Source organism: Salmo salar, chromosome 14 (assembly GCF_965601325.2).
Source record: "Salmo salar chromosome 14, fSalSal1, whole genome shotgun sequence".
NCBI classification, from domain to species: domain Eukaryota; kingdom Metazoa; phylum Chordata; class Actinopteri; order Salmoniformes; family Salmonidae; genus Salmo; species Salmo salar.
The window spans coordinates 70,729,867-70,744,538 of NC_138304.1; the positions used below are offsets into that span (position 1 = coordinate 70,729,867).

The 14,672-nt window shown below is 41.4% G+C and overlaps 1 protein-coding gene across 2 annotated transcripts in view; it reads right to left on the reverse strand.

Annotated features, from left to right (window-relative positions):
- The window catches only part of LOC106569995 (tyrosine-protein kinase STYK1), a 17,544-nt gene extending 3,915 nt beyond the window's left edge, over window positions 1-13,629 (reverse strand). The window contains exons 1-5 of one of the 2 annotated variants that reach the window (XM_014141825.3): window positions 13,052-13,623; window positions 10,931-10,986; window positions 5,568-5,783; window positions 1,115-1,348; window positions 517-698 (exon numbers count right to left, since the gene is read on the reverse strand). In XM_014141825.3, coding sequence (XP_013997300.1) covers window positions 517-698; window positions 1,115-1,348; window positions 5,568-5,783; window positions 10,931-10,985 — 687 coding nt within the window. In that variant the 5' untranslated portion in view covers window position 10,986; window positions 13,052-13,623. Of the gene's footprint in view, window positions 1-516; window positions 699-1,114; window positions 1,349-5,567; window positions 5,784-10,930; window positions 10,987-13,051 lie in introns of both variants that reach the window. The other variant, XM_082961131.1, reaches the window with a different exon arrangement.
- Window positions 13,630-14,672: the final 1,043 nt, after the last annotated feature.

Below are 14,672 nucleotides of genomic sequence, written 5' to 3' on the forward strand. Positions count from 1 at the left end.
TCTACATGAGTGACAGAGTGTTTGCTCAGCCTCTTGAGACCCACATACAACTAGAATTTTCAGGCAAACTGACGACAATTTACGTAAAAGTTGTGCGGGCAGATCTCTAGTTTGGGCCGTTTCCTAACATATCAGGGTAGTGTTCAGTATACCCCAGTCCGTAGCAAAACATTTTGGTGAAACAATAACTTGTCATTGGACAAGTTCATGTAGGCTACCTCTCCATTTCACTCTGTTTAAAACAGTGTTCTCCCTACTGAACACCCCCAGCTATTTGGTAACTTACAGTAGGAGTACCCACAGAGTTGGATAGAGGACTCATCATGGATTCAAGCCATTTTAGCATGGACATTGCTATTGAGGGCTTCTACCGTGCTTCGCCCATTTTAAAGTAGTCAATTGGGTGGTGATTCCTATGGGTTGTGGCCTCAATGATGCTGCCCATGATGTCACAGACGCTATAATGGCACAGATATAACGATGAGTCCTCTATCTAACTCTATGGGAGTACCATACCTGTCGACACCTCCATAGGAACCCCAGCAGGTCCCTGTGCACCAGTTCCTCCATCACGGTTATGAGGGGGGTACGTAGGGAGACCACGCCCATCAGACCAGGCAGAAAGGGGTGGGGCCCCAGCTCAGACAGGAAGGAGGCAAAGCCCAGGAAGGACTGGCGCTCACTGTCATCGGCTGTTTCTGGGGTGAGAAAAGGTACGTGTTGAGATTGACTACGTTGCAGTCAGACTGCGTAGAATCACTGATCTACAAATCACCTTACATTCAAATAACTACTCATTATACTATCAAGATTAGAGATTCTACACCTTGCCTTGCTTAAACTGATCTTAAACTGTTGTATGTTTTTCTCCTTTATCTGGCAGTAGGGTACTCATGGGAAAGTTAGTCAATTTTGCTATGGGTTGGACTAGGTCTTTTGATTTGAATATCGAGTTAAGATCACAAGATTTCATAGTAACACAAAGACAAGATAACATCCCCAAGATTTCAGGTTTTATACTCGTATAAGCCTCAAGGTCTGACAATACACTGAGTGTCAGTCTCTGGATGGGAGCGTCGATTTTATAATTCCAATGAATATCAAAGCATGTTACCTTTAAGTGTCCGTAGAACCACGTCTCTGTTGTCCATCCTTGCCCTGTAGAGGGTGACAGAGTCGTCCGGTTTGACAGAGAAGGAGAGTGGCAGCGGAGTGACCAGGTTGAAAGAGCCATGCAGTCTCTCTTTGGGCATCTCCGGTACGGCAGACAACGTCGCTGGGGTGTCACGCCGGGTCGGAGTGCTCATAGGTAACTCCTCATGCTCCAGAGGGTTCAGCTCAGGAGGAGCTGCAGGTAAAGAGATGGGTATTGCACATATATCAAATTATATATATGCAGTGGTGTAAAATACTTAAGTAAAAATACTTTAAAGTACTACTTAAGTCGTTTTTTGGGGTATCTGTACATTACAACAACAAAAAAAATCAACTTTTCTTTTACTTCACTACATTCCTAAAGAAAATAAGGTACTTTTTACTCCATACATTTTCCCTGACACCCAAAAGTAACAGGAAAATGGTCCAATCCACACACTCAAGAGAACATCCCTGGTCATCCCTACTGCCTCTGATCTGGTGGACTCACTAAACACACATGCTTCATTTGTAAATGATGTCTAAGTGTTGGAGTGTACCCCTGGCTATCCGTAAATTAAAAAAATAATAAAAAATGGTGCCGTCTGGTTTGCTTAATATATGGATTTTTTTTAAATTATTTATACTTTTACTTTTGATACCTAAGTATATTTCAGCAATTAAATGTACTTTCAATACTTAAGTACAGTATATTGAAAACCAAAGACTTTCAGACTTTTACTCAAGTAGTATTTTACTGGGTGACTTTCACTTTTACTTGAGCCATTTTCTATTAAGGTATCTTTACTTTTACTCAAGTATGACAATTGGATACTTTTTCCACCACTGCATAGAAGAGACCTAGAGATGCAACTCATGCATTACAAAACAAACATCAGTTTCTGCCAATGCAGGCTTTTTAAAGTAGATAAATACACCATATTCCAGTAGATTAATATATGCCAGGAGTTTGTCTAGTTTTGGCAAACATTTACATAAAAATTTTGAAATAAACCATATGGCAATCATTGTGCTTAAGCAATTGACTAAGTATGTGTTTTACACAGTTTGTAAATACTTACTACTCTACTGTAGTTCTAGTACAGAGTTGTTTCGGATATCTCTGACCTTGGTGCAACGTAACCCACTGGGCACAAACGTGTGCTTCAGTGTTTCAATGTAAGTTGTCAAAGTACTGTGATGTGGAATCTAACTTGAAAATGAACTGGATTTGAAAAAAGTAACTGTTGTTTTGAGGAAAGAAATTTCAACCACAGGATTATGTCGTCATTGTAACCAATTTTCAACATAGACACACCTAAAATATGTTGAATTTGTACCTTTGAAACAATGTCAGAACTTCAACGTTATATCCACTATCAGAATTTAAAAAACAATAGACTGGGCGGCACGTCCTACTGGAGAGTTGATTTACAACTATTCATTTGGTCTCCCATCCAGGGTTTTAACCAAGCCCAGCTTTTATATTTGTCACAGCCTACTATCAATGTGCTATTGTGAGAATGATTATTGAGAGGCCTCTTAGTAACAAAATAGATTCACTGTTGCTATTGAAGTCATTCCAAAAGGGTAGTTTTAACAGAGCAAATGAAATGTCATCAACAGCTATTGTTTCAATTCAACCCAGGGTTCAACAAAACATAGACAATACATATAGGCCTATGGTTTCAAGCTTTGGTTGAATTCAAATATAATCTTTAAGTTAATCATTAATATGTTGGATTCACGTCTCTATCTCAACCTAAAAATCAAAGTAAAAAAATAGTACATTTAAAGTTTGATTAGATTTAGTCATATTATTTCACTTTGGTTGAGATGGAAACCCAACATATCAATTATTAATTTGTAGACAAACTGGATATTTTGAATTGTGTTTGGTTGTCATCGCAACCAAATATCAATATTTGAAGGAGATCTTCTGCTTGAATAGTTCCATCTGTTCCACTGACTTAATCAGCCTTTAATCACAGTTTGTCTACAAATGACTAATTGATATGTTGGATTCATGTCTCCATCTCAACCAAAAATACAAGTTAAAGAATAGAATAGAATAGGAAATGAAATCAAATTAAACTTTAAATACACTTTAAATAAAGTTTGATGTGATTTAGTTATATTCTTCAACTTTGATTCTTGGTTGAGATGGAGACGTTAATGCAATATATCAATTATTCATTTGTAGAAAAGCTGGAGTTAAAGTCAGACTAAGTCAGTGGCACAAAAGATACAAATGTCGATATTTGGTTGTGTGGACAACCAAACTTTTACAATACAGTAAATAGCCAATTAACTTGTCGACAAAGTTAACAAATGACATGTTAGATTTAGGTCTTCAACTAAACCAAAAAAGTTAAAGAATAGGATTAAGCCAGTGGCTCAGATGAACCTATCCAAGCATTAGATCTCCTTTAAATGTCGATATTTGGCTGCACTGTCAACCAAACACAAGTCAATATTACTTTTGTAAAACACTAAATAGTAAACACTAAAACGCTAAACTTCCCCTTTCCAACTCGTCCTCTCTGTCACAACTGACAACACAACTTGTAAAGATGTGTTAAGCTGGAGCATTGATACATTGCCATTTGTCTAGAGAGACTTGTGCATACTGGGAAGAATTTTCTTTTTTTCTTAAAAAAAAAAAATCTTTATTTTAACAGGGAAAACAGACTGAGACCTGGATCTCTTTTACGGCTGTGCCCTGTGTAAACATGTTGACATGTACAGTTTTAGGCATACAGACAAGAACATTTCAAACATACAAAACAAAGACACAATTCAACAGAAACAATCACAGACAACATCATATTGATCCTCCATAACATTTTTAAAATGGGCAAGGGACACCAGAGTGTCTAACTTAAGTTGGATCTGCAGTTTGTTCCATAAATAAGGCGCAAAGGAACTAAAGGCAGTCCTACCCAACTCTGTGGAGACCGCAGGAGACTGTAATGTAATCCACATCTGTGATCTGGTTTTAAAATGTGTATATCTAGTGGAAATTAATGATGATATATATGGAGGTAGTTTTAAAAGAAGCGCTTTATAAATAAACAAGAGAGCATGTTGCTCTCGCCTCACAGATAGAGAGGCCCAACCCACATGTTGATATAGGATACAGTGATGAGTTTTGTAACTATCACCCGTGATAAACCTGAGTGCACAATGGTAAATAGCATCCAGTGGTTTTAATGTGTTTGCCGATGCATGCATATAGATAATATCACCATAATCTAAAACGGACATAAAAGTAGCCTGCACAATTTGTTTTCTATTTACAAAGGACAGACAAGCCCTGTTTCTGTAAAGGAACCCTATCTTGAATTTGAGCTTTTTTCCCAATTCAGTAACATGTTTTTTAAAAGAAAGCTTATCATCTAACCATACCCCTAAGTATTTATATGCAGAGACCTGTTTGATTTGAGTACCATCCAAGCTAGTGATTACAAAAGTGTTTCTAACTGAGAGTTTAGACCTAGAAAAAAACATGACATTTGTTTTCTTAGCGTTTAAAACAAGTTTAAGCTGTAAAAGAGACCCCTGTAGTATCCTAAAATCAGACTCCAACTGCATTAAAGCTTGGTCCGCTGTTGGAGCAATAGAGTACATCACTGTGTCATCTGCATATAAATGGAATTTACAATATTTGACATCATCACCAATGTTGTTTATATAAAGTGAGGACAATAGTGGGCCAATTATTGAACCCTGAGGCACCCCTTTAAGTAACTGTAAGGAGTCAGACTTGACCCCGTCGACCATGACGGCCTGAGTTCTATCTTTAAGATAGTCATAAAACCATCGGCAGGCATCAGTGCCCACTCCTATAGATGACAGCTTACTCAAAAGGATAGCATGGTCTACAGTGTCAAAAGCTTTTGACAAATCTACAAACAACGCAGCACAGTGCTTTCTATCATCTAAGGCATTTGCAATATCATTTACAACAAGCATAGTGGCCGATGTGGTACTGTGTTTAGATCTAAAACCAGATTGATTGGTGCTAAGAATACCCTTAGCAGAAAGAAAAGACTGTAACTGTTTGTTGACTATAGATTGTAGGATTTTTGCCAGACAAGGGAGCCTAGAGATGGGTCGATAGTTATCCAAATCACTACCGTCACCTCCCTTATGTAATGGCAGAACAAAAGCTGCTTTCCACACCTTAGGGATAATTCCTGTGCTTAATGTTAGATTAAAAATGTGTGTCACTGAACCAGCAATGATAGGTGCAGCACACTTAAGTAAGAACGGGTCTAAATTGTCAGCGCCTAAGGATTTCTTAGTATCAATGGCACACAGGGCAGCTAGAACCTCTGCTTCGGTTATTTTCTGGAAACTAAAAACAGGGTACTTGTGCTGGCTCATCAGTCAAGCTCATTGGCATTACATCGATGTGCACACCAACTTACCCTCAATGCCCTGTAGGTTCCATCTGGCACTTTTCCTCTGTGTGTGTCTGCTCGACCTGCTGGTGCTGTGTGGTCGGGCTAGGGTTACTGTGGGTCGTCTGCGGTTTTCCTTTCCAGGGCAGTACCTCAGCAGGAGAACGATTAGCAGAGAGACCAAGAAGCTTGCAAGGAGCAGGACGGGCACGATGATCACTTCCTGTTCATACACTGTGATCTCTGAGAGAGAGGGAGAGAGAGAGAGAGACTAAACTCTGGTGCCCAAACACTAGGTATGCCCTGGAGCTGTTGTCAGAGGACAGACTTGGGTCCCCCAGCCACATTATAATTCACACGGGCAAAAACAACCTGATGAGCCAGGTAGACATTAGGTAGCAGAGCAACAGGCCCAAACCCCACCTAATGTCTACCTGGCCCACCACTCCACCCTGGACTTGAACAGCCTTTTACAACCAGGTCCACCTCTACAAGGCAGCAATCCCAACTTTTGCCAGGACACTGAAGGACATCACCCTCAACCGCAAGCCCCAGCACCTCACACAGGAGCAACAGAACAACGGACACCCAACCCAGACCAGCGAGACACCCTCCCAGACCTGCAAGACCCCCTCCCGAAGGACTTGCACAGAGAGAACCCACGCCAAGAGGACCTACACCCAGACCACATCCTCACCAGCCACACCTCAACCAGCTGAGACCACCCCAAACAAACTCTGGCCACATCCTATATAGCCCCCCCCCCCCCCCATATCTGACATATGCCTTTTCTGCCCCCCCCCCCCCCCCCCCCCTTGCTCTGCCCACACTGACTGTAATGGTCTGGTCCTAAACCACACGAAAACAACACTACACACTATGGAACGCAAAGCTTTTACCATCTCATCCTGAAATATACGTCTGATGTCATCTGCCTTTGGCCTAAAGAGCAGGAACCCAGACTTCATCAAAGAAATTGGAAATACAGACATTGTCATCCTACAAGAAACATGGTATAAAGGAGATGGACCCACTGGTTGCCCTCTAGGGAGAGCTGGTAGTCCCATCCACCAAACTACCAGGTGTGAAACAGGGTAGAGATTCAGGGGGTATGCTAATTTGGTATAGAGCAGACCTAACTTACTCTATTAAATTAGAGTGGGTTAGGTCTGGCTAGAAATTCATAAGGAAATTATCTCAACAGAGAAAAATGTCCTCATGTGTACTACCTATATACTCCCAATAGAAAACTCATACTTTAACAGCTTCTCCGTCCTTGAGGGGGACTAGTCTGTGGTGACCTAAATGCCAGAAATGGACAAGAACCTGACACTCTCAGCACACAGGGGGACAAACACCTACCAGGAGGTGACAGTATTCCCTTCCAAATATGCTCCCCTAGACACAACTATGACAAAACATATGGGTCACTCCTGCAGCCCTGTAGCACACTGGGTTTGTACATAGTCAATGGTAGGCTTCGAGGAGACTCCTATCGTAGGTACACCTACAGCTCATCCCTTGGCAGTAGTACCTTAGATTACTTTATCACTGACCTCAACCCAGAGTCTCTCAGAATGTTCACAGTCAGCCCACTTACACCGCTATCAGATCACAGTAAAGTCACAGTCTACCTGAACGGAGCAATACTCAATCATGAGGCATCAAAGCCAAAGGAACTGCACAATATTAAGAAATGCTATAGATGGAAGGAAAGTAGTGCAGAAACCTACCAAAAAACAATTAGGCAACAACACATTCAATCCCTTTTAGACAACTTCCTGGACAAAACATTTCACTGTAATAGTGAAGGTGTAAACTTGGCAGTAGCAGACTTGTACATTTCCTCAGTGAAAACAATGTACTGAGCAAATGTCAAATTGGCTTTTTACCAAATTACTGTACAACAGACCACATATTCACCCTGCACACCCTAATTGACAAACACATAAACCAAAACAAAGTCAAAATCTTCTCATGCTTTGTTGACTTCAAAAAAAGCTTTTGACTCAATTTGGCATGAGGGTCTGCTATACAAATTGATGGAAAGTGGTGCTGGGGGAAAACATACAACATTATAAAATCCATGTACACAAAACAACAAGTGTGCGGTTAAAATTGGCAAAGAAAACACATTTATTTCCACAGGGCTGGGGGGTGAGACAGGGATGCAACTTAAGCCCCACCCTCTTCAACATATATATCAACAAACTGGCGAGGGCACTAAAATAGTCTGCAGCACCTGGCCTCACCCTACTAAAATCAGAGGTCAAATGTCTACTGTTTGCTGATAATCGGTCCCCAACCAAGGGCAGCCTACAGCAGCACCTAGTTCTTCTGCACAGATTATGTCAGACCTGGACCCTGACAGTAAATCTCAGTTAGACAAAAATAATGTTGTTCCAAAAAAGGTCCAGTTGCCAGGACCACAAATACAAATTCCATCTAAACACCGTTGCCCTAGAGCACACAAAACACGCCACAGGTAACTTCCACAAAGCTGTGAACGGTCTGAGAGACAAGGCAAGAAGGGCCTTCTATGCCATCAAAAGGAACATAACATTTGACATACCAATGAGGATCTGGCTAAAAAATACTTGAATCAGTTATAGAAGCCGATGCTCTTTACGGTTGTGAGGTCTGAGGTCCGCTCACCAACCAAGAATTCACAAAATGGGACAAACACCAAATTGAAACTCTGCATGCAGAATTCTGCAAAAAATATCCTCTGTGTAAAACACCAAATAATGCATGCACAGCAGAATTAGGTTGATGCCAGCTAATTATCAAAATCCAGAAAAGAGGCTTTAAATTCTACAACCACCTAAAGGCAGTGATTCCCAAAACGTCCATAATAAAGCCATCACCTGCAGAGAGAAGAGAACCCTAATCAAGCTGGTCCTGGGGCTCTGTTCACAAACACAAACAGACCCCACAGAGCCCCAGGACAGCAACACAATTAGACCCAACCAAATCATGAGAAAAGAAAATGATAATTATTCATGTTTACAGTACATTTTTTATTGTTTATTATCTATTTCACTTGCTTTGGCAATGTAAACATATTTTTTCCCGTGCCAATAAAGCCCTTAAATTGGAGAGAGAGAGAGAGAGAGAGAGAGAGAGAGAGAGAGAGAGAGAGAGAGAGAGAGAGAGAGAGAGAGTAAACTCTGGTGCATCTTTCTCTTAATCTCTAACCTGCTACAGCTGACCCTGTGCTGCAAAAAGACAACGTTTCTGAATCACACTGGGCAACAATAAAGGGAAAAAGAACCAAAGAAGTATAGAATGGAAATGGTTAATCTACACAAACAGTGTAGATGAAGGTGAGGAGACAGGTTAAAGAAGGATTTTTAAGCCTTGAGACAATTGAGACATGGATTGTGTATGTATACCATTCAGAGGGTAAATAGGCAAGACAAAGTGCCTTTGAACGGGGTATGGTAGTAAGTGCCAGGCGCACCATTTTGAGTGTGTCAAGAACTGCAACGCTGCTGGGTTTTTCATGATCAACAGTTTCCCATGTGTATCAAGAATGGTTCACCACCCAACTGTGGGAAGCATTGGGGCCAGCATCCCTGTGGAACACTTTCGACACTTTGTGGAGTCCATTCCCCGGCTGTTCTGAGGGCAAAAGGTAGTGTAACTCAATATTAGGAAGGTGTTCCTAATGTTTTGTGCACTCAGTGTGGTACATGACACTTAAAAGAAAACAGGTGTGGTCTAGGATTTGTTTTGAGTAGGAAGTAGGATAAACATGAAGTAGCAAGAACAGTACATGCCAATAGGAATGTATTTCAGACTGTTTGTCAGGGATGATTTAGTGCTCGTCATTCCTATCATATTTCATAAGTTACTTATTTACACTCCTTTCATTTAAAGGTCCAATGCAGCCATTTTTATCTCAATTTCAAATCATTTCTGGGTAACAATTAAGTACCATACTGTGATTGTTGTCAATTAAAATGTTTAAAAAAAATATAAGCTTCTTAGCAAAGAGACATTTCTCAAGCAAGAATTTTGCTAGGACTGCCTGGGAGTGGTCTGAGTGTGGAGGGAAAACATTGAAAACTAGCAATTGTTGGCAGAGAAATGTGCAACTCTCTTTCTTATTGGTTTATTAACTAATTTACCGCATGGTGATGTCACCAGGCAGGCCAAAATACCATCCCCAAAAAACTGGCAGAAATTTCAGGCGATCTTTTCAAACAGCTCTTACACTAAAAGGGTATTATCATCATTTTATTACAACCTCATAGTGTGGAAATATATTCAAATATATTCAAAACACAGGAAAATCACATGACTGCACTGGGCCTTTAAGTGCTCCTTAAATAGCATACTGAAAAAGGTGTGGGTGGTGGTGCAGTATGTTTGCACCACACCTTGATTGTTTGGCTAAGTCAAGCTACTCTGTGCCATACAACGTCACTAGAATGTTTAAAGCCAATTGATAAGAATTTAACAATCTGGTTTTGATTCATTTTCAGGTGATCCATGATGCATCATCAATCAGCTGTTCTTGTTCCTTAGAAGCTTCTGGGAGTCTGAACTCTCTTTTTCCTAGCCTGCGCTGCTCTGCGGCTGACATTGCTCCTGACAATGCTCCTGACAATGAAGCTGACAATGTGGCTGACCCTGTGCTGCTCCCAGCCTGTCTTATGTGCATGGTGGATCTGAGTACTGTGACAGCAAACACAACACATTTCTCTTATCTTTGTATAATGGATCAGAAAAGATTGTATTGTATAGTATTGTATTAGGGCACACAGCGGAAACAAAGTCTAGGTATTTTTTCCCCCTGCGTTTGGTGCCTACTAAAACCAGCCCCTCCTAACTATATTTCACATGTATCTATATTTATTTCACAGTTCCGCTACTTTCTATTCTATGTATCCAAGGTGTTTTCTAGCTGTTTGAAGTGGCTTTATTGTGTTGGTTGCAACACCTTTGTTACAGCTCTGTTTGGTGAAGGCTGGGTAAGGGAACAACCGTCTCCACCCGGAGAGATAGCCATATTTATCAAATGTATTTACTGTGATGATGATCATGTGTAAGCACAAATACAATCTCAGTAATTGGACAACCAGTTTGTGGCAGAATGTTACGTCGCACTTTTTACACCGATGGGAATAATAGCAAAAACTCACCTCACAAGAAATCTATCAATGGACAGCTAACTATCACATGGTTAAACACTTCCTTATCATTTCCATAATATTGTCTATCGAATCTAAAGAGTCCAAATGTATGGAGTGTTTTCAATCAATGCCTTTGGCTCGGAGTCCCAACAGCTTGTGCACATGCAGTAAGTTGTTGGAGGTGGAAAGACAAGGCGACCCGGGAGAAAAACAAGAGAGGAGTGGAGCGAGGAGGAGAGGAGCGCTCACCGCAGATGGTGTTCCCCGGTTGACACTGGTTATCGGCGTCAGAGTAGGATGACATCCTGAGGAGGAACACACACGGATATATCATCATTAGATTACCGTCGGTCAGCAGCCTCATAAAGCCTTTCGGCTGCGATGACCCAGCATGGAGTGTCCAACACCTTCCGCTGTCACACAAGACACATATAAGGACGTCTGGAGTCCGTTAGCTCCATCTAGGCTGATCAATGGCTGCTTCAGAGAACGGAAAAAGACTGTACAGTTTGTATACTTTACAATCAATTTCCGTATTCACTCCATGTTGCATGTCTTGCACTCCCCCCCCCCCCCCCCCCCCACAATTAATAACATGACAATGTGAGTATTTTTAACATGGTTTTGTTACGCTGTGTACGTATGTTTTTGACTGCTAGTATCATCATATCATCTCAATTGTTGAATGCAGAACTGAGATGAACCCTAGATAAGTAACTATGGTATCTGGGTAGATCTGATAGTGTCTGAATGGTGAGGCAATTTAAGGTGCAGTCGCATGACTATGACTATAGTACACTCACACACACAATGACTGCATAAGAAGGCAATATTGATAGCTCAGCAAGGGGCGTCCAGTATGACACCAACTTGGCAAGGTTAGAGCGTTAACCCACGCTTGGTATTTGGGATGTGTGTCCTAAAGACGTTAAAACCCTGGATGGGTTGGGCGTGCCGGAGCGTTGGTAGCGCAGCATTGTTTGCACAATAGGCCTGGCCCGTCTGGGCACAGTACAATATGTCACACTCAACTTCACAATTTATAGGCCTCATTATCAAACAGTCTGACTTTTATTGTCTCGGATGACACCGCTGTTTGAAGTTATTTTGATATGATTTGGGCATGACGTTTGAAAAATGCTAAGACAGACTGGCTGGCTTACTGGCTGACTAGTATTCAGTGAAAGTGGACAGGATATCATTATTGAAATGAAGTTGGCAGGGTCAGGGCAGGTCAATGTGAGAAGTAATTACTAGGGGCTAGACAGTAGGAAGAGACTTGTGTTGTGTCTGAAATTGCACCCTATTCCTTATGTAGTAGACAACTTTTGACCAGGGCCCTATGGTTCCCACCACATAGTGGACAGGCTGACATTTCAGACTCAGCCCCTGTTTTCATTTGATCACCACAGAGATAAAACAACAACTGGTTGTATGGAACAATTGGACACCCATTCATAGGTCTCTGGACATTTGTTTTTCAAATGGAACTACAATTTGAATCAACTTGAGAGGACAGAGAGTGGGCCATGGTAAATGTTCAAAATGGCAAAAGGGATCAAATACTCTGTCACCTTGAGAACCAGTTCAGTTACGCAGGTTGTGTTGTTTATATATTAATATTTAGGATTTTAATACTATAATAACATCCTTAGAAACAGATTGTCACCCATGCTATGTCCATCTTACCTTACTTTAATACATTTAAGTCATTTAGCAGACGCTCTTATCCAGAGCGACTTACAGGAGCAATTAGGTTTAAGTGCCTTGCTCAAGGGCACATCAGCAGGTTTTTCACCTAGTCAGCTCAGGTATTCAAACCAGCAACTTTTCAGTTACTGGCCCAACGCTCTTAACTGCTAGGCTACCTGCATGTCTAAATAAACACAACCAAAATAAATCACAACCTGTCTAAATAAAGGATCAATCAAACTCAACACTTTGAAAGTCACCTGTTCCCCTCTCATCCACAGTATCCTATTTCATAATCAATCGTGAAACTCGATCGTGAAACTTTGGGTGTGTTTTGTCACCTACTTCCGTCACTGTTCTCAGGTAACAATAATGAGTCACGGTCAGAGCACACTCCTCCACTCAGTGTTGTTTGGAAGCACATTCTGACAGCATTTCTGCGTTTTCCCTCCCTCACCTCTTTCCAAGTATGTTTGTGTCACTCAACCAGTCTGGCTGCATTGCTCTTTGACATGCATTTCTCACACACAACCCGACACACACATAAACACCCCGCACATGATACCAAACATAGCACTTTTAGGATATTTCACCTTGTATTTTAACCAACAATGTATTCTACCCTTTATTTGAACCAAAACTGTACATTTATTCACTTATTTTATTGTGTCAACTTACGTGGCATGCTCCCTGTGTAAGGCTGAGTCTCAATGATGGTGTAATGGTATTATGTCCTCAGCATCCAAAGCTTCTGTAGTGCCCCTCCTCACGAGAAGCACTAGTAGAATCACACTTTTGATATTAACGATCGTCTATCACCCTCCATTGTATTGTAACCCCAGCATGTAACAATTGGCATCTCCCACTTTCCCAACTTCTCTATCTGTCAGTCTCCCTCTTCTGTTGCGTCTCTTTCCTTGTGTCTGCTTTGTAACTCTCCCAGGTTAGCCCTGCCCTCTCCTGCACCTTTTCCTCCTCACCCTTATCACCTGCACAGGGTGAGTTCTGTTTTGGGCTTGTAGTGTGTCCCTTAGTGTGTAAAGTGCTACAGCGTGTGGGTTTGCGATGCCCTCACAACTATTTCAAACTATTTTTGTCTCCTCCTTATCACCTGTCTCCATCAAAGGTCAAAGGTGTGGTCGATTCACACTGCCTCAACGTGGCTAGTCTTGAATGCCAACACCTCCCATCTCCATTACTTTTCCCAAAGTGAAACTGGTCTTTCCACTCCTATCAACAATCACAGGCCCTGAGGGAATTGGGGAAGTGCTGTAACTGAGGTAGTATCAGTCTTTTGGTGCACTGTCACTGTGGCTCATGAATGAGGGGCAATGGAATTATTCCCCGCCTTGCAGTTGTTTGGTACTGTATACAGCAGTAGAGGCTGCTGAGAGAGGACGGCTCATAGTAATGTCTGGAATGGAGTCAATGGAATGGTATCAAATATGGTTTCCATGTGGTTGCTACCATTCCATTGACGCCATTCCAGCTGTTACTATGAGCCGTCCTCCCCTCAGCAGCCTCCATGGGTATACAGGGTGTGTGGCTTTGCAATGTCATGTTGGGGTTTCCTTTGGTTTTTTATAATCACTCAGCAGTTTTCCAACACCATCGGACAAACATTCATGGGAACTTCTTTTTGTCCATCTGTTAACTGTTTGTCACGCCCTGACCATAGAGAGCCATTGTTTCTCTATGGTGAAGTAGGTCAGGGCGTGACTGGGGGGTATTCTAGTTTATTATTTCTATGTGGGGTTCTAGGTTATTATTTCTATGTTGGTGATGTTTTTCCCACCTGTGTTTGTGGGATATTATTTTGTGTTTTTGTGTAGGTGCCTATTTGCACTTCACTGTCTTCACGTTTCGTTTGATCATTTATTGTTTTTGTATTTTGCTGAAGTTTCCTGTTATAATAAAGATGTTGAACGCTACTCACGCTGCGCCTTGGTCCAATCATTACGACGATCGTGACACTGATAAAGTAACCGTCCAGTGTTTCCAGATTTTTACGAAATATGTCTTATAATTACTTACAATATGAGTGAAATAGTTTTCCTTCCAAAAACTGGTTATTAAGAATGTTAAAAAGCAGCTTTTCTGTGTTGGAATTGTGTGGGCGTACCCCAATAACAGAATTGTGTGGGCGTAAGATTGGTGTTAAAAATATTCACGCAAGTAGACCACTGATTGGCCAACTCATCCTCCTGTAGACCACTGATTGGTGAGCTCATTCTCCTGAGATTTTCAGTTAACACTTACTTTAAACACCCAAAACATCAGAGCTATAGAGTCTGCTTTA